Source organism: Oncorhynchus mykiss, chromosome 10 (genome assembly GCF_013265735.2).
Source record: "Oncorhynchus mykiss isolate Arlee chromosome 10, USDA_OmykA_1.1, whole genome shotgun sequence".
Taxonomy (NCBI): Eukaryota; Metazoa; Chordata; class Actinopteri; order Salmoniformes; family Salmonidae; genus Oncorhynchus; species Oncorhynchus mykiss.
In genome coordinates, this window is record NC_048574.1 from 3,026,991 (window position 1) to 3,053,671 (window position 26,681).

The window sequence follows — 26,681 nt, forward strand, 5'->3', positions numbered from 1 at the left end:
CACCTAAAGGACCCTCAGACCATGAGAAACAAGATTCTCTGATGCATCACATCTGGAGGAAATCATTATGGTGGTGGCAGCATCATGCTGTGGGCATGTTTTTCAGATGCAGGGACTGGGAGACGAGTCAGGATCGAGGGAAAAGATTAACAGAGCAAAATACAGAGATAGCCTTGATGAAAACCTGCTCCAGAGCACTCAGGACCTCAGACTGGGGTGAAGGTTCACCTTCCAACAGCACAACGACCCTAAGCACACAGACAAGACAACGTAGGAGTGGCTTCGGGACAAGTCTCTGAATGTCCTTGAGTGGCCCAGCCAGACTCCGGACTTGAACCCAATCAAACATCTCTGGAGAGACCTGAAAATAGCTGTGCAGTGACACTCCTCATCCAACCTGACAGATCTTGAGAGGATCTGCAGAGAAGAATGGGAGAAACTCCCCAAATACAGGTGTGCCAAGCTTGTAGCGTCATACCCAAGAAGACTCGAGGCTGTTAATCGCTGCCAAAGGTGCTTCAACAAAGTACTGAGTAAAGGGTCTGAATACTTAGGTAAATGTGATATTTCAGTTTTTTATTCTTAATAACATTGCAAAAACATGTTTTTGCATTTGTCATTATGTGGTATTGTGATGTCATTATGGGGTATTGTGATGTCAGTATGGGGTATTGTGATGTCATTATGGGGTATTGTGATGTCAGTATGGGGTATTGTGATGTCATTATGGGGGTATTGTGTGTTGATTGATGATAGGGAAAAAACAATCTAATCCAATTCAGAATAAGGTTGTAACGTAACAAAATGTGGAAAAAGTCACGAGGTCTGAAAACTTTCCGAACGTGCTTTAAATCACAGGGGGAAAAGCCTCGCTGTATATTAGTCAAGGATTAAAAGGCGTTATCATTATTGTACACTATGTATAAGTAATTATTATCATTACACTCACTGTACAAGTAATTCAAGCGGTGAGTGTTGCTCCCTTCTACCCAGCTGCTGGTTGGTTTAGGTAGATAGTCAGTCATGGAATAGATTTCCCTCACCTGACTGTGACTCCTCATTACCACCTCCTACAGTCACGGCTAGGTGTCCCGCTGGCATAATCATAGATATTATAGATAGTAAACATTTAGATACATACAAGTGTCTTATATCGGTTGAAAGGTTAAATTATTGTTAATCTAACTGCTCTGTCCGATATACAGTAGCAATTACAGTGAAAACATGCCATGCGATTGTTTGAGGCCCGCGCCCCACATCAAAATATTTTTCCACCGGCACAGGATACATTCACAAATAGCGATTAAATATTCAGTTACTTTTTGAAAGTCTTCCTCTGATTTGTCATCCAAAGGGTCCCAGTTATAACATGTAGTGCCGTTTTGTTAGATAAAATCCTTCTTTATCTCCCAAAAAGTCTGTTTAGTTGGCGCCATCGATTTCAGTCATCCAGTCTTTCAACATGCAGAGAAAGGAATCTGAAAATCTCAAAATACGTTTCTGTTTACTCCTCAGAGCCCTAAAATGTAATCAAACTATAACATTTCTTACGGAAAGAAGTATGTTCAGTAGGAAACCCATTTTAACAGGTGCATCTTGTCTTCATGTCGAGCCAAAACACAAATTTCCAAGACTGTGTCCCTGTTCTAAAACTGATATTTCTTCTTCGTTTTTGATGTTACAAGCCTGAAATCTTGATCATAGACTGCTGACACCCGGTGGAAGCCATAGGAATTGCATCCAGGGAGCTATTTTCAAAATGATACTTGCCTCATATTTGCCATTCGAAGAGGATGGTCTCTCTCTCAAAAAAGACATCTGGTTGGTTTTTCTTTAGATTTTTTTTCTTACCATATCTATTGTGTTATATTATCCTACATTACTTTACCACTACACACTTCAGTGTTTTCCTTCCAATGGTACCAATTATATGCATATCCTGGCTTCAGGGCCTGAGCAACAAGCAGTTTACTTTGGGCACGTCATTCAGGTGGAAATTGAGAAAAAAAGGGTCCTCAGTAGTTCTAATATTCCCTCTGTGGAAGAAAGAAAAGAGGGGGATGGAGTCCCCCGAGGTAGAGAGAGAGAAGGAGAGGGAGAAGAGGCCTGCCTTCAAGGAAGGAGAGGGAGCCACGAGGGAGAGAGAAAAGGAGAGAGAGAGAAGAGGCCTGCCTTCAGGGAAGGAGAGGGAGCCATGAGGGAGAGAGAAAAGGAGAGAGAGAAGAGGCCTGCCTTCAGGGAAGGAGAGGGAGCCACGAGGGAGAGAGAGAGAAAAGGAGAGGGAGAAGAGGCCTGCCTTCAGGGAAGGAGAGGGAGCCACGAGGAAGAGAGAAAATGAGAGGGAGAAGAGGCCTGCCTTCAGGGAAGGAGAGGGAGAAGAGGCCTGCCTTCAGGGAAGGAGAGGGAGCCACAAGGGAGAGAGAGAGAGAGAGAAAAGGAGGTACAGAAAAATCTGAGGGATAGAGAGAAATAATGAAAAGCAAGGGGGAGCCTGCGAGGGAGAACAGCAGTAGAGTTTAAAACTAGATGATTGGAGAAAGAGCACGGTGAGAGAAGGAAGAACGAGAGTGAGAGACAGAAGCCAAGTGTGAGGTAGGAGGAGAAGGGACAAATAGGTATCCAGGTTGCTCTGTGTTGTAGGTGTTACCAGGTCAGCAACTCACCATTGCACCGGCTGTTGTCATGGTGACGTGCCATAGTAACACCGTGGAAACCCCATGGTTACCGAAAGAGAGAATCTGCAATGACTTCTCCCCCTCTCTTTTTCCCCTCTCTCTCTCTCCATCTTTTTTTCTCTTTTGCTCCCCCTCTCTTTATCCCTGTTTCTGGTTCTCTATCCCTCTCTCTGTGACTCTCTTTATCCCTGTTTCTGGTTCTCTATCCCTCTCTCTCTCTATCCCTGTTTCTGGTTCTCTATCCCTCTCTCTCTCTATCCCTGTTTCTGGTTCTCTATCCCTCTCTCTGTGACTCTCTTTATCCCTGTTTCTGGTTCTATATCCCTCTCTCTCTATCCCTGTTTCTGGTTCTCTATCCCTCTCTCTGTGACTCTCTCTTTATCCCTGTTTCTAGTTCTCTATCCCTCTCTCTGTGACTCTCTCTTTATCCCTGTTTCTGGTTCTCTATCCCTCTCTCTCTATCCCTGTTTCTGGTTCTCTATCCCTCTCGCTGTGACTCTCTCTTTATCCCTGTTTCTGGTTCTCTATCCCTCTCTCTGTGACTATCTCTTTATCCCTGTTTCTGGTTCTCTAGCCCTCTCTCTCTATCCCTGTTTCTGGTTCTCTATCCCTCTCTCTGTGACTCTCTCTTTATCCCTGTTTCTGGTTCTCTATCCCTCTCTCTCTCTCAGGCTCTTATCTTTAATAAAGCTTTATTGGCAGGAAATGCATTGTCAAAGCAGAAGAGTATCAGATAACATCCGATGAAATAACACAATCACAAGAGGACATACTGTACATGAGAGAGAGAGGGAGGTAGAGGGAGAGGGGGGGAGAGAGAGAGGGAGGTAGAGGGAGAGGGGGGGAGAGAGCGAGATAGGGAGAGTTAGAGAGAGCATGTCAATCAGTCTCTAATGTTCCGTTTTCCTGTTCCAAACCATAAGCCCCTAGAATACACCGCCACCACACCACATTGGTTCGAAGTTAGCTGTTTAGCTATTTCGATGCATGCCTTGGAGCTCCGGTGTCTTAGGCAAGAATTCCCATTATTTTCCGCCATCAAACCTGCATAATTCTTACTTGAAACAGTTGTTGTGTGTAATAGACTGAATTACACGGTGTCAACACCTCACTCCAGACTGATCTGTTCTTCCTATTACCATCTGACTCCAGACCGATCTGCTCTTCCTATTACCATCTAACTACAGACTGATCTGTTCTTCCTATTACCACCTGACTCCAGACTGATCTGTTCTTCCTATTACAATCTGACTCCAGACTGATATGTTCTTCCTATTACCATCTAACTCCAGACTGATCTGTTCTTCCTATTAACACCTGACTCCAGACTGATCTGTTCTTCCTATTACAATCTGACTCCAGACTGATCTGTTCTTCCTATTACCATCTAACTCCAGACTGATCTGTTCTTCCTATTACCACCTGACTCCAGACTGATCTGTTCTTCCTATTAACACCTGACTCCAGACCGATCTGTTCTTCCTATTACCATCTGACTCCAGACTGATCTGTTCTTCCTATTACCATCTGACTCCAGACCGATCTGACCTTGCAATTTGTAATCTTTCCAATTCAGATTTAGATATGAAAAGTTTTCACCACGTAGTTTGGATGTAGTGAATTACTTTTTCAAAGTAACTTTAGTTAAATAAACCATATTTAATAAATAATAATAATAATAAACTTTATTTTTTATTAATGGTAGATTTAGTGTTGCTTTACTTCTTCCAGTTTGAATGAATTGATTGGTTGTTAAACTCAGGATTTCCTGTTTATTCCCTCCCGTTTCCAGGAATATTACAGACAGGATTTCCTGGTTATTCCCTCCCGTTTCCAGGAATATTACAGACAGGATTTCCTGGTTATTCCCTCCTGTTTCCAGGAATATTACAGACAGGATTTCCTGGTTATTCCCTCCCGTTTCCAGGAATATTACAGACAGGATTTCCTGGTTATTCCCTCCTGTTTCCAGGAAAATTACAGACAGGATTTCCTGGTTATTCCCTCCTGTTTCCAGGAATATTACAGACAGGATTTCCTGTGTATTCCCTCCTGTTTCCAGGAATATTACAGACAGGATTTCCTGTTTATTCCCTCCCGTTTCCAGGAATATTACAGACAGGATTTCCTGCTTATTCCCTCCTGTTTCCAGGAATCTTAGACAGGATTTCCTGCTTCCTTTTCTGATAAGCAAGGGTACAGACCATCAAGATACATTTGTATCCTGAGAAACAGAATTGAACCTTCACCGTACTATGAGGGTATGATTGTACCTTTTTATATAAAAAAAATATTGTGCCATGATACAAAGTCACTCTCACTACACTGAACATGTGGTGTGACGTAGCATATAGTCACTCTCACTACACTGAACAGAAATATCAAAATATTTTTTGGACTGTACTGCATGATTTACTAGTTCTACACCAGATTTGTTTTTTAAACTCAACATGTAAAGTGTTTTATGTTTAATGAGCTGAAATAAAAGATCCCAGAAATGTTCTGTACGCACACAAAAAAAGAAGCTTATTCCTCTCAAATTTCAGGCACAAAAGTGTTTACATCCCTGTTAGTGAGCATTTCACCTTTTGTCAAGATAATCCATCCACCTGACAGATGTGAACATATCAAGAAGCTGATTAAACAGTATGATCATTACACAGGTGCACCTTGTGCGGGGGACAATAAAAGGCCACACTAAAATGTGCAGTTTTGTCACACAACGCAATGAGGAGTCTGTATTAAAGCCCTTTTGTGGAGAAATACTCATTCTGATTGGCTGGGCCTTGCTCCACAGTTGGTTGACCTATGCCCTAACAGGCCCCACCCACGTCGGCGCGAAATAATTTATTTTTATCGACTGATTTACTTTATATGAACTGTAACTTAGTAAAATCTTTGAAATTGTTTTATCTTTTATATATTTTTTGTTCAGTATATTTTTTATATTTTTTGAAAAAACGTTCTTCAGACGTCAGATTTCAACACTGGCCGACCTCATAACTCAGGAGGTTGTCATCTCTCGAATGAAAGGGAAAGGGGGGGGGGGGGGGTACCTAGTCAGTTATAGAACAGAAAGGGGGGATACCTAGTCAGTTGTACAACAGAAAGGGAAGGGGGGGATACCTAGTCAGTTGTACAACAGAAAGGGAAAGGGGGGGGTACCTAGTCAGTTGTACAACAGAAAGGGAAGGGGGGGGGGGGGGGGGGGTACCTAGTCAGTTGTACAACTGAATGGATTCATCCGAAATGTGTCATTTAATCCAACATATCTGAATCAGAGCCATTGTTTATATTTTTAGTGATATTCCTACCTGGAAAAATGTGTAATTTAACAGAGGGTCTAACACATTTCTCCTATTTATCTGGCTCTTCAGTCCAGGGTGCATTTCATGCGTCTGTGAGGCAGGTTAAAAATGTTTTATTTTTATATTTTATGTATATATTATATTTTATATATATATTATATTTTATATTATATTATATTTTAAATGTTTATGTTTTATTATTGTCTTTTTTATTTGACCTTTTATTTAACAAGTCAGTGGCGAGAGAGTGCAGTTTGTTTAGCCCATTTTACAGCTAACTAGCTACTTCACATGCGGATATTATCTTTGGTGGCTATTGTGTGTCGCTAGTTACCCAGCCAGCCCCTAGAGAGAGCATTGCATTGTGGGACTTTGTAATCGACTTGAGCTGCAACAGATTTGTGTTACCAACCTTATTATAACGACAAAAGGAAACATCTGTTCTATTGTAGTGTTATCAACCACCCGAGCCACTGCCTGTTCACCCCGCTATCATCCAGAAGGCGAGGTCAGTACAGGTGCATCAAAGCTGGGACCGAGAGACTGAAAAACAGCTTCTATCTCAAGGCCATCAGACTGTTAAACAGCCACCACTAACACTGAGTGGCTGCTGCCAACACACTGACACTGACTCAACTCCAGCCACTTTAATAATGGGAATTGATGGGAAATGATGTAAATATATCACTAGCCACTTTAAACAATGCTACCTTATATAAATGTTACTTACCCTACATTATTCATCTCATATGCATACGTATATACTGTACTCTATATCATCGACGGTATCCTTATGTAATACATGTATCACTAGCCACTTTATACTATACTATGCCACTTTGTTTACATACTCATCTCATTTGTACATACTGTACCCGATACCATCTACTGTACCTTGCCTATGCTGCTCTGTACCATCACTCATTCATATATCCTTATGTACATATTCTTTATCCCCTTACACTGTGTACAAGACAGTAGTTTTGGAATTGTTAGTTAGATTACTTGTTATTACTGCATTGTCGGAACTAGAAGCACAAGCATTTCGCTACACTCGCATTAACATCTGCTAACCATGTGTATGTGACAAATAAAATTTGATTTGATTTGATTTGATTTGATTTTTTAACAGCACGGGAGGCTGGTGGCACCTTAATCAGGGAGGACGGGGCTCGTGGTAATGGCTGGAGTGGAATCAGTGGAATGGAGGACAGGGCTCGTGGTAATGACTGGAGTGGAATCAGTGGAATGGAGGACAGGGCTCGTGGTAATGATGAAAGGGGGGTACCTAGTCAGTTGTACAACAGAAAGGGGGGTACCTAGTCAGTTGTACAACAGAAAGGAAAGGGGGGGATACCTAGTCAGTTGTACAACAGAAAGGGGGGGTACCTAGTCAGTTGTACAACAGAAAGGGGGGGTACCTAGTCAGTTGTACAACAGAAAGGGGGGTACCTAGTCAGTTGTACAACAGAAAGGGAAGGGGGGGGATACCTAGTCAGTTGTACAACAGAAAGGGGGGTACCTAGTCAGTTGTACAACAGAAAGGAAAGGGGGGAACCTAGTCAGTTGTACAACAGAAAGGGGGGATACCTAGTCAGTTGTACAACAGAAAGGGGGGATACCTAGTCAGTTGTACAACAGAAAGGAAAGGGGGGGATGGAGGACAGGAATGGGTGGAATGGAGGACAGGGCTCGTGGTAATGACTGGAGTGGAATGGGTGGAACGGAGGACGGGGCTCGTGGTAATGACTGGAGTGGAATCAGTGGAATGGAGGACGGGGCTCGTGGTAATGACTGGAGTGGAATGGGTGGACTGGAGGACAGGGCTCGTGGTAATGACTGGAGTGGAATGGAGGACGGGGCTCGTGGTAATGGCTGGAGTGGAATCAGTGGAATGGGTGGACTGGAGGACGGGGCTCGTGGTAATGACTGGAGTGGAATGGGTGGAATGGAGGACAGGGCTCGTGGTAATGGCTGGAGTGGAATGGGTGGAATGGAGGACAGGGCTCGTGGTAATGACTGGAGTGGAATGGGTGGAACGGAGGACAGGGCTCGTGGTAATGACTGGAGTGGAATGGGTGGAATGGAGGACAGGGCTCGTGGTAATGGCTGGAGTGGAATAGGTGGAATGGAGGACAGGGCTCGTGGTAATGACTGGAGTGGAATGGGTGGAACGGAGGACAGGGCTCGTGGTAATGACTGGAGTGGAATTGGTGGAATGGAGGACAGGGCTCGTGGTAATGGCTGGAGTGGAATGGGTGGAATGGAGGACAGGGCTCGTGGTAATGACTGGAGTGGAATCAGTGGAATGGAGGACAGGGCTCGTGGTAATGACTGGAGTGGAATCAGTGGAATGGAGGACAGGGCTCGTGGTAATGACTGGAGTGGAATCAGTGGAATGAAGGACAGGGCTCGTGGTAATGACTGGAGTGGAATGGAGGACGGGGCTCGTGGTAATGACTGGAGTGGAATGGGTGGAATGGAGGACGGGGCTCGTGGTAATGACTGGAGTGGAATAGGTGGAATGGAGGACAGGGCTCGTGGTAATGACTGGAGTGGAATGGGTGGAATGGAGGACAGGGCTCGTGGTAATGACTGGAGTGGAATCAGTGGAATGGAGGACAGGGCTCGTGGTAATGACTGGAGTGGAATGGGTGGAACGGAGGACAGGGCTCGTGGTAATGGCTGGACTGGAATGGGTGGAATGGAGGACAGGGCTCGTGGTAATGACTGGAGTGGAATGGGTGGAACGGAGGACAGGGCTCGTGGTAATGACTGGAGTGGAATGGGTGGAATGGAGGACAGGGCTCGTGGTAATGACTGGAGTGGAATGGGTGGAATGGAGGACAGGGCTCGTGGTAATGACTGGAGTGGAATCAGTGGAATGGAGGACAGGGCTCGTGGTAATGACTGGAGTGGAATCAGTGGATTGGAGGACGGAGCTCTTGGTAATGGCTGGAGTGGAATGGAGGACAGGGCTCGTGGTAATGACTGGAGTGGAATGGAGGACAGGGCTCGTGGTAATGACTGGAGTGGAATGGAGGACAGGGCTCGTGGTAATGACTGGAGTGGAATGGGTGGAACGGAGGACGGGGCTCGTGGTAATGACTGGAGTGGAATCAGTGGAATGGAGGACGGGGCTCGTGGTAATGACTGGAGTGGAATGGGTGGACTGGAGGACAGGGCTCGTGGTAATGACTGGAGTGGAATGGAGGACGGGGCTCGTGGTAATGGCTGGAGTGGAATCAGTGGAATGGGTGGACTGGAGGACGGGGCTCGTGGTAATGACTGGAGCAGAATGGGTGGACTGGAGGACAGGGCTCGTGGTAATGACTGGAGTGGAATGGGTGGAATGGAGGACAGGGCTCGTGGTAATGACTGGAGTGGAATCAGTGGAATGGAGGACAGGGCTCGTGGTAATGACTGGAGTGGAATCAGTGGAATGGAGGACAGGGCTCGTGGTAATGGCTGGAGTGGAATCAGTGGAATGGAGGACAGGGCTCGTGGTAATGACTGGAGTGGAATCAGTGGAATGGAGGACAGGGCTCGTGGTAATGGCTGGAGTGGAATCAGTGGAATGGAGGACAGGGCTCGTGGTAATGACTGGAGTGGAATAGGTGTAATGGAGGACAGGGCTCGTGGTAATGACTGGAGTGGAATGGAGGACAGGGCTCGTGGTAATGACTGGAGTGGAATGGGTGGAATGGAGGACAGGGCTTGTGGTAATGACTGGAGTGGAATGGAGGACAGGGCTCGTGGTAATGACTGGAGTGGAATGGAGGACAGGGCTCGTGGTAATGACTGGAGTGGAATGGGTGGAACGGAGGACGGGGCTCGTGGTAATGACTGGAGTGGAATCAGTGGAATGGAGGACGGGGCTCGTGGTAATGACTGGAGTGGAATGGGTGGACTGGAGGACAGGGCTCGTGGTAATGACTGGAGTGGAATGGAGGACGGGGCTCGTGGTAATGGCTGGAGTGGAATCAGTGGAATGGGTGGACTGGAGGACGGGGCTCGTGGTAATGACTGGAGTGGAATGGGTGGAATGGAGGACAGGGCTCGTGGTAATGGCTGGAGTGGAATGGGTGGAATGGAGGACAGGGCTCGTGGTAATGACTGGAGTGGAATGGGTGGAACGGAGGACAGGGCTCGTGGTAATGACTGGAGTGGAATGGGTGGAATGGAGGACAGGGCTCGTGGTAATGGCTGGAGTGGAATAGGTGGAATGGAGGACAGGGCTCGTGGTAATGACTGGAGTGGAATGGGTGGAACGGAGGACAGGGCTCGTGGTAATGACTGGAGTGGAATTGGTGGAATGGAGGACAGGGCTCGTGGTAATGGCTGGAGTGGAATGGGTGGAATGGAGGACAGGGCTCGTGGTAATGACTGGAGTGGAATGGGTGGAACGGAGGACAGGGCTCGTGGTAATGACTGGAGTGGAATGGGTGGAATGGAGGACAGGGCTCGTGGTAATGGCTGGAGTGGAATAGGTGGAATGGAGGACAGGGCTCGTGGTAATGACTGGAGTGGAATGGGTGGAACGGAGGACAGGGCTCGTGGTAATGACTGGAGTGGAATTGGTGGAATGGAGGACAGGGCTCGTGGTAATGGCTGGAGTGGAATGGGTGGAATGGAGGACAGGGCTCGTGGTAATGACTGGAGTGGAATCAGTGGAATGGAGGACAGGGCTCGTGGTAATGACTGGAGTGGAATCAGTGGAATGGAGGACAGGGCTCGTGGTAATGACTGGAGTGGAATCAGTGGAATGAAGGACAGGGCTCGTGGTAATGACTGGAGTGGAATGGAGGACGGGGCTCGTGGTAATGACTGGAGTGGAATGGGTGGAATGGAGGACGGGGCTCGTGGTAATGACTGGAGTGGAATAGGTGGAATGGAGGACAGGGCTCGTGGTAATGACTGGAGTGGAATGGGTGGAATGGAGGACAGGGCTCGTGGTAATGACTGGAGTGGAATCAGTGGAATGGAGGACAGGGCTCGTGGTAATGACTGGAGTGGAATGGGTGGAACGGAGGACAGGGCTCGTGGTAATGGCTGGACTGGAATGGGTGGAATGGAGGACAGGGCTCGTGGTAATGACTGGAGTGGAATGGGTGGAACGGAGGACAGGGCTCGTGGTAATGACTGGAGTGGAATGGGTGGAATGGAGGACAGGGCTCGTGGTAATGACTGGAGTGGAATGGGTGGAATGGAGGACAGGGCTCGTGGTAATGACTGGAGTGGAATCAGTGGAATGGAGGACAGGGCTCGTGGTAATGACTGGAGTGGAATCAGTGGATTGGAGGACGGAGCTCTTGGTAATGGCTGGAGTGGAATGGAGGACAGGGCTCGTGGTAATGACTGGAGTGGAATGGAGGACAGGGCTCGTGGTAATGACTGGAGTGGAATGGAGGACAGGGCTCGTGGTAATGACTGGAGTGGAATGGGTGGAACGGAGGACGGGGCTCGTGGTAATGACTGGAGTGGAATCAGTGGAATGGAGGACGGGGCTCGTGGTAATGACTGGAGTGGAATGGGTGGACTGGAGGACAGGGCTCGTGGTAATGACTGGAGTGGAATGGAGGACGGGGCTCGTGGTAATGGCTGGAGTGGAATCAGTGGAATGGGTGGACTGGAGGACGGGGCTCGTGGTAATGACTGGAGCAGAATGGGTGGACTGGAGGACAGGGCTCGTGGTAATGACTGGAGTGGAATGGGTGGAATGGAGGACAGGGCTCGTGGTAATGACTGGAGTGGAATCAGTGGAATGGAGGACAGGGCTCGTGGTAATGACTGGAGTGGAATCAGTGGAATGGAGGACAGGGCTCGTGGTAATGGCTGGAGTGGAATCAGTGGAATGGAGGACAGGGCTCGTGGTAATGACTGGAGTGGAATAGGTGTAATGGAGGACAGGGCTCGTGGTAATGACTGGAGTGGAATGGAGGACAGGGCTCGTGGTAATGACTGGAGTGGAATGGGTGGAATGGAGGACAGGGCTTGTGGTAATGACTGGAGTGGAATGGAGGACAGGGCTCGTGGTAATGACTGGAGTGGAATGGAGGACAGGGCTCGTGGTAATGACTGGAGTGGAATGGAGGACAGGGCTCGTGGTAATGACTGGAGTGGAATGGGTGGACTGGAGGACAGGGCTCGTGGTAATGACTGGAGTGGAATCAGTGGAATGGAGGACAGGGCTCGTGGTAATGACTGGAGTGGAATCAGTGGAATGGAGGACAGGAATCGTGGTAATGACTGGAGTGGAATGGGTGGAATGGAGGACGGGGCTCGTGGTAATGACTGGAGTGGAATCAGTGGAAGGGAGGACGGGGCTCGTGGTAATGGCTGGAGTGGAATCAGTGGAACGGAGGACGGGGCTCGTGGTAATGACTGGAGTGGAATCATTGGAAGGGTATGAAACATTACTATGAGTCCGTCCTCCACTCAGCAGCCTCCTGTGATTAACGCTGTAAATTATAGTAATGAGGTTTTGGGTGGATTTTAAGAAATAATCCATACATGTGCCCTTCAGGTTAGCGAACAGAACCATGTGAGTTTATGTGTGTATCTCTGAAGGTACATTGCGTATTTAAAAAAAAAAAAATTCTACCCTAGTGAACAATACCTTTTTTTTTAATAAGAGTTCATAAACACAGCCTGGTTTCCTGTGTGTGTGTGTGTGTGTGTGGCGATATTGAAAGTATTAATTTCATCTTTCATGATCTGCTTGTTGTGATCATATAGCAGTGTGTACTTGTACTGTGTGTGTGTGTGTGTGTTTGTGAGAGAGAGATTGTATTGTTTGTAAATTCCTGTAGTGCTATGTGTGTACCTGTGTGTGTGTGTGTGTGAGAGAGAAAAATTGTCACAATTGTGTGTGTGTGTGTGTGTGTGTGTGTGTGTGTGTGTGTGTGTTGCAGGGCTCTCTCAGGCTATGAGCTATAAGCTGATTTGATAGTGTGCTTTAAAGTGATTTCTTCTCCGCCTGGTCTGTTTGTGTGGCAGCTCCTCACCCCTTCCTCTCCCCTTGTGTGTTTCAGATGAACCTACGTCTCATCCTGGTCAGTGGGAAGACGAAAGAGTTCCTGTTCTCCCCCAACGACTCGGCCGCAGACATCGCCAAACACGTTTACGACAACTGGCCAATGGGTGAGTGACGCCTCACAGCAGGGTCAGCTCTATCTTTTTGGGGGCCCTAAATAAGATTTGGTTTGGGAGGGAGGCGCCCATCTTGCAGGTGAAACATTTTAGTGGTCCCCCTCTTGGCTGCGGAGAAGAAGAAAAACAATTACGTTAATTTCCTGCAATTCTACACATTTTGCCATGTGGCGGAGAGAAATGTAGCAATTTATAAACACATTTCGTCAGATTCTACACATTTTGCCATGTGGCGGAGAGAAATGTAGCAATTTATAAACACATTTCGTCAGATTCTACACATTTTGCCATGTGGCGGAGAGAAATGTAGCAATTTATAAACACATTTCGTCAGATTCTACACATTTTGCCATGTGGCGGAGAGAAATGTAGCAATTTATAAACACATTTCGTCAGATTCTACACATTTTGCCATGTGGCGGAGAGAAATGTAGCAATTTATAAACACATTTCGTCAGATTCTACACATTTTGCCATGTGGCGGAGAGAAATGTAGCAATTTATAAACACATTTCGTCAGATTCTACACATTTTGCCATGTGGCGGAGAGAAATGTAGCAATTTATAAACACATTTCGTCAGATTCTACACATTTTGCCATGTGGCGGAGAGAAATGTAGCAATTTATAAACACATTTCGTCAGATTCTACACATTTTGCCATGTGGCGGAGAGAAATGTAGCAATTTATAAACACATTTCGTCAGATTCTACACATTTTGCCATGTGGCGGAGAGAAATGTAGCAATTTCTAAACACATTTCGTCAGATTCTACACATTTTGCCATGTGACGGAGAGAAATGTAGCAATTTATAAACACATTTCGTCAGATTCTACACATTTTGCCATGTGGAGGAGAGAAATGTAGCAATTTATAAACACATTTCGTCAGATTCTACACATTTTGCCATGGGGCGGAGAGAAATGTAGCAATTTTTAAACAAATTTTGTCAGATTCTACACATTTTGCCATGCGGCGGAGAGAAAATGTAGCAATTTTTAAACAAATTGTCAGATTCTACACATTTTGCCATGGGGCGGAGAGAAAATGTAGCAATTTTTAAACAAATTTAGTCAAATTCTACACATTTTGCCATGGGGCGGAGAGAAAATGTAGCAATTTTTAAACAAATTTAGTCAGATTCTACACATTTTGCCATGGGGCGCAGAGAAAATGTAGCAATTTTTAAACAAATTTAGTCAGATTCTACACATTTTGCCATGGGGCGGAGAGAAAATGTAGCAATTTTTAAACAAATTTAGTCAGATTCTACACATTTTGCCATGGGGCGGAGAGAAATGTAGCAATTTTTAAACAAATTTAGTCAAATTCTACACATTTTGCCATGTGGCGGAGAGAAATGTAGCAATTTATAAACACATTTCGTCAGATTCTACACATTTTGCCATGTGGCGGAGAGAAATGTAGCAATTTATAAACACATTTCGTCAGATTCTACACATTTTGCCATGTGGCGGAGAGAAATGTAGCAATTTATAAACACATTTCGTCAGATTCTACACATTTTGCCATGTGGCGGAGAGAAATGTAGCAATTTATAAACACATTTCGTCAGATTCTACACATTTTGCCATGTGGCGGAGAGAAATGTAGCAATTTATAAACACATTTCGTCAGATTCTACACATTTTGCCATGTGGCGGAGAGAAATGTAGCAATTTATAAACACATTTCGTCAGATTCTACACATTTTGCCATGTGGCGGAGAGAAATGTAGCAATTTATAAACACATTTCGTCAGATTCTACACATTTTGCCATGTGGCGGAGAGAAATGTAGCAATTTATAAACACATTTCGTCAGATTCTACACATTTTGCCATGTGGCGGAGAGAAATGTAGCAATTTATAAACACATTTCGTCAGATTCTACACATTTTGCCATGTGGCGGAGAGAAATGTAGCAATTTATAAACACATTTCGTCACATTCTACACATTTTGCCATGTGGCGGAGAGAAATGTAGCAATTTATAAACACATTTCGTCAGATTCTACACATTTTGCCATGTGGCGGAGAGAAATGTAGCAATTTATAAACACATTTCGTCAGATTCTACACATTTTGCCATGGGGCGGAGAGAAATGTAGCAATTTTTAAACAAATTTTGTCAGATTCTACACATTTTGCCATGCGGCGGAGAGAAAATGTAGCAATTTTTAAACAAATTGTCAGATTCTACACATTTTGCCATGTGGCGGAGAGAAATGTAGCAATTTTTAAACAAATTTAGTCAAATTCTACACATTTTGCCATGGGGCGGAGAGAAAATGTAGCAATTTTTAAACAAATTTAGTCAAATTCTACACATTTTGCCATGGGGCAGAGAGAAAATGTAGCAATTTTTTAACAAATTTAGTCAGATTCTACACATTTTGCCATGGGGCGCAGAGAAAATGTAGCAATTTTTAAACAAATTTAGTCAGATTCTACACATTTATTAAATGTGTTTTATAAAGCCCCTTATGTCGCTTATGCCCAGGGCCGGCCCTGCCTCACAGACACACATTACAACTGGCCAATGGGTGACCCTTGATCACTTGATCACGTGATCACATGTGATCTTAAGTGAATTTAATGTAATAACATTTGACAACATGCAAAAGCAACGTGAAAAAATTATCTCGTGAAATAAATGTGACAAAATGAGGATGCAAAATTTCTACACATATGACACCAGTAAACTACACGTGATACCAGGAAACTACACAGATACCTTGGAACTACACATGATACCGGGAAACTACACGGATACCAGGAAACTACACATGATACCAGGAAACTACACGGATACCTTGGAACTACACATGATACCGGGAAACTACACGGATACCAGGAAACTACACATGATACCAGGAAACTACACGGATACCTTGGAACTACACGGATACCTTGGAACTACACATGATACCGGGAAACTACACGGATACCAGGAAACTACACATGATACCAGGAAACTACACGGATACCTTGGAACTACACATGATACCAGGAAACTACACGGATACCAGGAAACTACACATGATACCAGGAAACTACACGGATACCTTGGAACTACACGGATACCTTGGAACTACACATGATACCGGGAAACTACACGAATACCAGGAAACTACACATGATACCAGGAAACTACACAGATACCTTGGAACTACACATGATACCAGGAAACTACACGGATACCTTGGAACTACACGGATACCTTGGAACTACACATGATACCAGGAAACTACACGAATACCAGGAAACTACACGGATACCTTGGAACTACATTTTTATTTATTATTTTATATTTTTTTATTTCACCTTTATTTAACCAGGTAGGCTAGTTGAGAACACCTTTATTTAACCAGGTAGGCTAGTTGAGAACACCTTTATTTAACCAGGTAGGCTAGTTGAGAACACCTTTATTTAACCAGGTAGGCTAGTAGAGAACACCTTTATTTAACCAGGTAGGCCAGTTGAGAACACCTTTATTTAACCAGGTAGGCTAGTTGAGAACACCTTTATTTAACCAGGTAGACCAGTTGAGAACACCTTTATTTAACCAGGTAGGCTAGTTGAGAACACCTTTATTTAACCAGGTAGGCCAGTTGAGAACACCTTTATTTAACCAGGTAGACTAGTTGAGAACACCTTTATTTAACCAGGTAGGCTAGTTGAGAACACCTTTATTTAACCAGGTAGGCTAGTTGAGAACACCTTTATTTAACCAGGTAGGCTAGTTGAGAACACCTTTATTTAACCAGGTAGGCTAGTTGAGAACACCTTTATTTAACCAGGTAGGCTAGTTGAGAACACCTTTATTTAACCAGGTAGGCCAGTTGAGAACACCTTTATTTAACCAGGTAGGCTAGTTGAGAACACCTTTATTTAACCAGGTAGGCTAGTTGAGAACACCTTTATTTAACCAGGTAGGCTAGTTGAGAACACCTTTATTTAACCAGGTAGGCTAGTTGAGAACACCTTTATTTAACCAGGTAGGCTAGTTGAGAACACCTTTATTTAACCAGGTAGGCTAGTTGAGAACACCTTTATTTAACCAGGTAGGCTAGTTGAGAACACCTTTATTTAACCAGGTAGGCTAGTTGAGAACACCTTTATTTAACCAGGTAGGCTAGTTGAGAACACCTTTATTTAACCAGGTAGGCTAGTTGAGAACACCTTTATTTAACCAGGTAGGCTAGTTGAGAACACCTTTATTTAACCAGGTAGGCTAGTTGAGAACACCTTTATTTAACCAGGTAGACTAGTTGAGAACACCTTTATTTAACCAGGTAGGCTAGTTGAGAACACCTTTATTTAACCAGGTAGGCTAGTTGAGAACACCTTTATTTAACCAGGTAGGCTAGTTGAGAACACCTTTATTTAACCAGGTAGGCTAGTTGAGAACACCTTTATTTAACCAGGTAGACTAGTTGAGAACACCTTTATTTAACCAGGTAGGCCAGTTGAGAACACCTTTATTTAACCAGGTAGGCTAGTTGAGAACACCTTTATTTAACCAGTTAGGCTAGTTGAGAACACCTTTATTTAACCAGGTAGGCTAGTTGAGAACACCTTTATTTAACCAGGTAGACTAGTTGAGAACACCTTTATTTAACCAGGTAGGCTAGTTGAGAACACCTTTATTTAACCAGGTAGGCTAGTTGAGAACACCTTTATTTAACCAGGTAGGCTAGTTGAGAACACCTTTATTTAACCAGGTAGGCTAGTTGAGAACACCTTTATTTAACCAGGTAGACTAGTTGAGAACACCTTTATTTAACCAGGTAGGCCAGTTGAGAACACCTTTATTTAACCAGGTAGGCTAGTTGAGAACACCTTTATTTAACCAGTTAGGCTAGTTGAGAACACCTTTATTTAACCAGGTAGGCTAGTTGAGAACACCTTTATTTAACCAGGTAGGCCAGTTGAGAACACCTTTATTTAACCAGGTAGGCCAGTTGAGAACACCTTTATTTAACCAGGTAGGCCAGTTGAGAACACCTTTATTTAACCAGGTAGGCTAGTTGAGAACACCTTTATTTAACCAGGTAGGCTAGTTGAGAACACCTTTATTTAACCAGGTAGGCCAGTTGAGAACACCTTTATTTAACCAGGTAGGCTAGTTGAGAACACCTTTATTTAACCAGGTAGGCTAGTTGAGAACACCTTTATTTAACCAGGTAGGCTAGTTGAGAACACCTTTATTTAACCAGGTAGACTAGTTGAGAACACCTTTATTTAACCAGGTAGGCCAGTTGAGAACACCTTTATTTAACCAGGTAGGCTAGTTGAGAACACCTTTATTTAACCAGTTAGGCTAGTTGAGAACACCTTTATTTAACCAGGTAGGCTAGTTGAGAACACCTTTATTTAACCAGGTAGACTAGTTGAGAACACCTTTATTTAACCAGGTAGGCTAGTTGAGAACACCTTTATTTAACCAGGTAGGCTAGTTGAGAACACCTTTATTTAACCAGGTAGGCTAGTTGAGAACACCTTTATTTAACCAGGTAGGCTAGTTGAGAACACCTTTATTTAACCAGGTAGACTAGTTGAGAACACCTTTATTTAACCAGGTAGGCCAGTTGAGAACACCTTTATTTAACCAGGTAGGCTAGTTGAGAACACCTTTATTTAACCAGTTAGGCTAGTTGAGAACACCTTTATTTAACCAGGTAGGCTAGTTGAGAACACCTTTATTTAACCAGGTAGGCTAGTTGAGAACACCTTTATTTAACCAGGTAGGCTAGTTGAGAACACCTTTATTTAACCAGGTAGGCTAGTTGAGAACACCTTTATTTAACCAGGTAGGCTAGTTGAGAACACCTTTATTTAACCAGGTAGGCTAGTTGAGAACACCTTTATTTAACCAGGTAGGCTAGTTGAGAACACCTTTATTTAACCAGGTAGGCTAGTTGAGAACACCTTTATTTAACCAGGTAGGCTAGTTGAGAACACCTTTATTTAACCAGGTAGGCTAGTTGAGAACACCTTTATTTAACCAGGTAGACTAGTTGAGAACACCTTTATTTAACCAGGTAGGCTAGTTGAGAACACCTTTATTTAACCAGGTAGGCTAGTTGAGAACACCTTTATTTAACCAGGTAGGCTAGTTGAGAACACCTTTATTTAACCAGGTAGGCTAGTTGAGAACACCTTTATTTAACCAGGTAGACTAGTTGAGAACACCTTTATTTAACCAGGTAGGCCAGTTGAGAACACCTTTATTTAACCAGGTAGGCTAGTTGAGAACACCTTTATTTAACCAGTTAGGCTAGTTGAGAACACCTTTATTTAACCAGGTAGGCTAGTTGAGAACACCTTTATTTAACCAGGTAGACTAGTTGAGAACACCTTTATTTAACCAGGTAGGCTAGTTGAGAACACCTTTATTTAACCAGGTAGGCTAGTTGAGAACACCTTTATTTAACCAGGTAGGCTAGTTGAGAACACCTTTATTTAACCAGGTAGGCTAGTTGAGAACACCTTTATTTAACCAGGTAGACTAGTTGAGAACACCTTTATTTAACCAGGTAGGCCAGTTGAGAACACCTTTATTTAACCAGGTAGGCTAGTTGAGAACACCTTTATTTAACCAGTTAGGCTAGTTGAGAACACCTTTATTTAACCAGGTAGGCTAGTTGAGAACACCTTTATTTAACCAGGTAGGCCAGTTGAGAACACCTTTATTTAACCAGGTAGGCCAGTTGAGAACACCTTTATTTAACCAGGTAGGCCAGTTGAGAACACCTTTATTTAACCAGGTAGGCTAGTTGAGAACACCTTTATTTAACCAGGTAGGCTAGTTGAGAACACCTTTATTTAACCAGGTAGGCCAGTTGAGAACACCTTTATTTAACCAGGTAGGCTAGTTGAGAACACCTTTATTTAACCAGGTAGGCTAGTTGAGAACACCTTTATTTAACCAGGTAGGCTAGTTGAGAACACCTTTATTTAACCAGGTAGGCCAGTTGAGAACACCTTTATTTAACCAGGTAGGCCAGTTGAGAACACCTTTATTTAACCAGGTAGGCTAGTTGAGAACACCTTTATTTAACCAGGTAGGCCAGTTGAGAACACCTTTATTTAACCAGGTAGGCTAGTTGAGAACACCTTTATTTAACCAGGTAGGCCAGTTGAGAACACCTTTATTTAACCAGGTAGGCCAGTTGAGAACACCTTTATTTAACCAGGTAGGCTAGTTGAGAACACCTTTATTTAACCAGGTAGGCTAGTTGAGAACACCTTTATTTAACCAGGTAGGCTAGTTAAGAACACCTTTATTTAACCAGGTAGGCTAGTTGAGAACACCTTTATTTAACCAGGTAGGCTAGTTGAGAACACCTTTATTTAACCAGGTAGGCTAGTTGAGAACACCTTTATTTAACCAGGTAGGCTAGTTGAGAACACCTTTATTTAACCAGGTAGGCTAGTTGAGAACACCTTTATTTAACCAGGTAGGCTAGTTGAGAACACCTTTATTTAACCAGGTAGGCTAGTTGAGAACACCTTTATTTAACCAGGTAGGCTAGTTGAGAACACCTTTATTTAACCAGGTAGGCTAGTTGAGAACACCTTTATTTAACCAGGTAGGCTAGTTGAGAACACCTTTATTTAACCAGGTAGGCTAGTTGAGAACACCTTTATTTAACCAGGTAGGCTAGTTGAGAACACCTTTATTTAACCAGGTAGGCTAGTTGAGAACAAGTTCTCATTTGCAACTGCGTCCTGGCCAAGATAAAGCAAAGCTGTTCGACTCATATAACAACACAGAGTTACACATGGAGTAAACAAAACATACAGTCAATAATACAGTATAAACAAGTCTATATACGATGTGAGCAAATGAGGTGAGATAAGGGAGGTAAAGGCAAAAAAGGCCATGGTGGCAAAGTAAATACAATATAGCAAGTAAAACACTGGAATGGTAGATATGCAATGGAAGAATGTGCAAAGTAGAAATAAAAATATTGGGGTGCAAAGGAGCAAAATAAATAAATAAATTAAATACAGTAGGGAAAGAGGTAGTTGTTTGGGCTAAATTATAGGTGGGCTATGTACAGGTGCAGTAATCTGTGAGCTGCTCTGACAGTTGGTGCTTAAAGCTAGTGAGGGAGATAAGTGTTTCCAGTTTCAGAGATTTTTGTAGTTCGTTCCAGTCATTGGCAGCAGAGAACTGGAAGGAGAGGCGGCCAAAGAAATAATTGGTTTTGGGGGTGACTAGAGAGATATACCTGCTGGAGCGCGTGCTACAGGTGGGAGATGCAATGGTGACCAGCGAGCTGAGATAAGGGGGGACTTTACCTAGCAGGGTCTTGTAGATGACATGGAGCCAGTGGGTTTGGCGACGAGTATGAAGCGAGGGCCAGCCAACGAGAGCGTACAGGTCGCAATGGTGGGTAGTATATGGGGCTTTGGTGACAAAACGGATTGCACTGTGATAGACTGCATCCAATTTGTTGAGTAGGGTATTGGAGGCTATTTTGTAAATGACATCGCCAAAGTCGAGGATTGGTAGGATGGTCAGTTTTACAAGGGTATGTTTGGCAGCATGAGTGAAGGATGCTTTGTTGCGAAATAGGAAGCCAATTCTAGATTTAACTTTGGATTGGAGATGTTTGATATGGGTCTGGAAGGAGAGTTTACAGTCTAACCAGACACCTAAGTATTTGTAGTTGTCCACGTATTCTAAGTCAGAGCCGTCCAGAGTAGTGATGTTGTACAGGCGGGCAGGTGCAGGCAGCGATCGGTTGAAGAGCATGCATTTAGTTTTACTTGTATTTAAGAGCAATTGGAGGCCACGGAAGGAGAGTTGTATGGCATTAAATGTGACACCAGGAAACGACATGTGATACCAGGAAACTACACATGACACCTTGAAACTACACATGATACCAGGAAACTACATGTGACACCAGGAAACTACACGTGAAAACATTTTGAGCTAGACAATAACCTCCCGGGGACCATGACACATCGTTCTGAGGATGTCTTCAAATCGTCTTCGGGGACGTCCCTGGAGCAAAACGTGACACCTCACAAAGCTGTAGCCTACATCGTGTAGTATTACAATGACTATCTACTGGACTCCTCCACAGTGTGTCTGGTGCTACAGATCCCTGAAGAGGGACTCCGGTGGGAATCTGACATCTTACACCTTAATGAGCTCAAAGATACTGTAGCTATCACTCGAAGGCCCTGGGCCAGAACTCCTCACGGGCCCTGTATCACATCTGTGTGTGTGGGTTAGTTTAGGATTCACATATGGTGTCCAGACTCCACTGCCTCTCTCCTCTCTTCCCTCTCCTCTGTCCCCTCCTCTCTTCCCTCTCTCCTCTCCCTCCTCTCTCCCTATCTTCCCTCTTCTCTCTCCTCTCTCCCCTCTCCTTTCTTCCCTCTCTCCCTCTCCCCTCTCTTCACTCTCAGTCTCCTCTCTTCTCTCTCCCTTCTCTTACATCTCCTCTCTCTCTCTTCTCTCTCCCTCTCCCCTCTCTTCCCTCCCCTCTCTTCCCTCCCCTCTCTCCCTCTTCTCTATTCCTTATCTTCCTGTCTCTCTATCTTTCTCTCTCCCATGAGACATAATCACACAGAAAAACTGTGAATACTATAGATGATGGTGACAACGGCGATGATGATGATGATGATGACGGTGATCTTCATCTCTCTTTCAGACTGGGAGGAGGAACAGGTCAGCAGTCCTAACATCCTGAGGCTCATCTACCAGGGTCGTTTTCTACATGGAAATGTCACACTAGGAGGTGAGAGCTCACACACACTCACTCACTCACACACACACAGTCACACTCACTCACACACACAGTCACACTCACTCACACTCACTCACTCACTCACTCACTCACTCACTCACTCACTCACTCACTCACTCACACACACACACACTCACACACACTCACTCACACACACAGTCACACTCACTCACACACACAGCCACACTCACTCACACACACAGCCACACTCACTCACACACACAGTCACACTCACTCACACACACAGTCACACTCACTCACACACACTCACACTCACTCACACACACACTCACACTCACTCACTCACACACACAGTCACACTCACTCACACACACAGTCACACACAGTCACACACACAGTCACACACACTCACACACACAGTCACACACAGTCACACACACAGTCACACTCACTCACACACACTCACACTCACTCACTCACACACACACTCACACTCACTCACTCACACACACAGTCACACTCACTCACACACTCTCACACTCACTCACTCACACACACACTCACACTCACTCACTCACACACACAGTCACACTCACTCACACACACAGTCACACACACAGTCACACACACTCACACACACTCACTCACACACACAGTCACACTCACACACACTCACACACACAGTCACAGTCACACACACAGTCACACACAGTCACAGTCACACACACAGTCACATTCACACACAGTCACACTCACACACACAGTCACACACACAGTCACACACAGTCACAGTCACACACACAGTCACACTCACACACACAGTCACACTCACACACACAGTCACAGTCACACTCAAACACACAGTCACAGTCACACACACAGTCACACACAGTCACACACAGTCACACACAGTCACACACAATCACACACACAGTCACACACAGTCACAGTCACACTCACCCACACAGTCACAGTCACACACACACACACAGTCACTCAGCTGGAGCAGTGTTGGGAAGCTGGTGTGTGTCTCCATGTAAGTCTCTGTTCCCCCTAGACTCCTGTCTCTGTTCCCCCTAGACTCCTGTCCTGAACAGAGAAACAGAGGACCCTCAGGCCTCAGGACAAGAGAGGAGAGAGGGAGAGAGGAGAATGGAGAGAGGGAGAGAGGAGAGAGGAGAGTGGAGAGAGGAGAGTGGAGAGAGGGAGAGAGGAGAGAGGAGAGAGTAGAGGAGGAGATAGAAGAGAGGAGAGAGGGAGAGAGGGAGAGAGGAGATAGAAGAGAGGGAGAGAGGAGAGAGGGAGAGAGGAGAGAGGAGAGAGGAGAGAGGGAGAGAGGGAGAGAGGAGAGAGGGAGAGAGGGAGAGAGAGGAGAGAGAGGAGAGAGGAGAGAGGAGAAAGGGAGAGAGGAGAGGGAGAGACAAACTTGCTTTGACTGGACAGGGTGGAGAGGAGAGAGGGAGAGACAAACTTGCTTTGACTGGACAGGGTGGAGAGGAAAGAGACTGGGCAGGAAAGGGAAGCACTGTGTTTGTGTTTGGGTAGACCTCAGACAGTGTTTACAGGAGGGGAGAGAGAGGGAGGGAGGGAGAGAAGAGAGAGGAGAGAGAGAGAGGGAGGGAGGGGAGAGAGAGGGAGGGAGGGAGAGAGGAGAGAGAGGGAGGGGAGAGAGAGGGAGGGGAGAGAGAGGGAGAGAGGGAGAGAGGAGAGAGAGGGAGGGGAGAGAGAGGGAGGGGAGAGAGAGGGAGGGAATGAGAGAGTGGTCAAACAAGGGAGACAGGGAAGGAGAGTGGGAAGGAGAGAGTGGTCAAACAAGGGAGACAGGGAAGGAGAGAGGGAAGGAGAGAGTGGTCAAACAAGGGAGACAGGGAAGGAGAGAGGGAAGGAGAGAGTGGTCAAACAAGGGAGAGAGGGAAGGAGAGAGGGAAGGAAAGAGTGGTCAAACAAGGGAGAGAGGGAAGGAGAGAGTGGTCAAACAAGGGAGAGAGGGAAGGAGAGAGTGGCCAAACAAGGGAAAGAGGGAAGGAGAGAGAGAAGGAGAGAGTGAAGGAGAGAGTGGCCAAACAAGGGAGAGAGGGAAGGAGAGAGTGAAGGAGAGAGTGGCCAAACAAGGGAGAGAGGGAAGGAGAGAGTGGTCAAACAAGGGAGAGAGGGAAGGAGAGAGGGAAGAGCAAGTGTTTGTTAGGCTGTTACCTTTCCTGTGGTTCCAAACTGTCTGTCGGTCTTTTGCTGCACTATGGGAGATACACAGCACATCTTGATAAATGGGTGGACGGTGTGTGTGTCTGTGTCTGTGTGTGTGTGTGTCTGTGTGTGTGTGTGTGTGTGTGTGTGTGTGTGTGTGTGTGTGTGTGTGTACTGATACTGTACTATGTCCTCAGTCATTTAAATCTCTCATGAAATAGAACACCTGGTCTAGACTTGAACACGGGAGAGAGAGAGTTTGAGAAAGAAGGAGGGGGAGAGGGACTGGAGGGAGAGGAGACTGAGGTGCAGATTATTCTGTTGAGAGTATATGAGAGTTAACGTCCTGACCTCATTTTGTGGGCAGTGTGTCTTCTCTTGAGAGCCAGGTCTGCCTACGGCGGCCAATAGCAAGGCTATGCTCACTGAGTCTGTACATAGTCAAAGATTTCCTTAATTTTGGGTCAGTCACAGTGGTCAGGTATTCTGCAACTGTGTGATCTCTGTGTAGAGCCAAATAGCATTCTAGTTTGCTCAGTTTTTTTGTTAATTCTTTCCAATGTGTCAAGTAATTCTCTTTTTGTTTTCTCATGATTTGGTTGGGTCTAATTGTGCTGATGTCCTGGAGCTCTGTAGGGTGTGTTTGTGTTTGTGAACAGAGCCCCAGGACCAGCTTGCTTAGGGGACTCTTCTCCAGGTTCATCTCTCTGTAGGTGATGGCTTTGTTATGGAAGGTTTGGTAATCACTTCCTTTTAGGTGGTTGTAGAATTTAACAGCTTTTGATCATTAGTGGGTATCGTCTCAATTCTACTCTGCATATATTATTTGGTATTTTACGTTGTACAGAATTGCCTTACAGAATTCTGCGTGCAGAGTCTCAATTTGTTTTTCGTCCCATTTTATGAATTCTTGGTTGGTGAGTGGACCCCAGACCTCACAACCAGACCTCACAACCATAAAGGGCAATGGGCTCTATGATTGATTCAAGTATTTTTAGCCAAATCCTAATTGGTATGTTGAATTTTATGTTTGATGGCATAGAATGCCCTTCTTGCCTTGTCTCTCAGATCGTTCACAGCTTTGTGGAAGTTACCTGTGGTGCTGATGTTTAGGCAGAGGTATGTATAGTTTTTTGTGTGCTCTAGGGTAACGTTGTCTAGATGGAATTTGTATTTGTGGTCCTGGCGACTGGACCTTTTTTGGAACACCATTATTTTGGTCTTACTGAGATTTACTGTCAGGGCCCAGGTCTGACAAAATCTGTGCAGAAGATCTAGGTGCTGCTGTAGGCCCTCCTTGGTTGGTGACAGAAGCACCAGATCATCAGCAAACAGTAGACATTTGACTTTAGATTCTAGTAGGGTGAGGCCGGGTGCTGCAGACTTTTCTAGTGCCCGCGCCAATTCGTTGATATATATGTTGAAGAGGGTGGGGCTTAAGCTGCATCCCTGTCTCACCTCCCGGCCCTGTGGAAAGAAACGTGTGATTTTTTTTGTGCCAATTTTAACCTCTCTCTCTCTCTCTCTCTCTCTCTCAGCTCTCTCTCTCTCTCTCTCTCTCTCTCTCTCTGCTCTCTCTCATAATATATTAGCAAGATGACCATAATGATATATTTGCATTGTAA

The 26,681-nt window shown here is 44.9% G+C and overlaps 1 protein-coding gene across 2 annotated transcripts in view; it reads left to right on the top strand.

The window, feature by feature from the left end:
• The window catches only part of LOC118966684 (ubiquitin-like protein 3), a 58,293-nt gene that overhangs the window by 25,832 nt on the left and 5,780 nt on the right, over nt 1–26,681 (top strand). For both annotated transcript variants that reach the window (XM_036989488.1, XM_036989489.1), the window contains exons 2-3: nt 13,018–13,126; nt 22,816–22,902. In XM_036989488.1, coding sequence (XP_036845383.1) covers nt 13,018–13,126; nt 22,816–22,902 — 196 coding nt within the window. The remainder of the gene's footprint in view (nt 1–13,017; nt 13,127–22,815; nt 22,903–26,681) is intronic.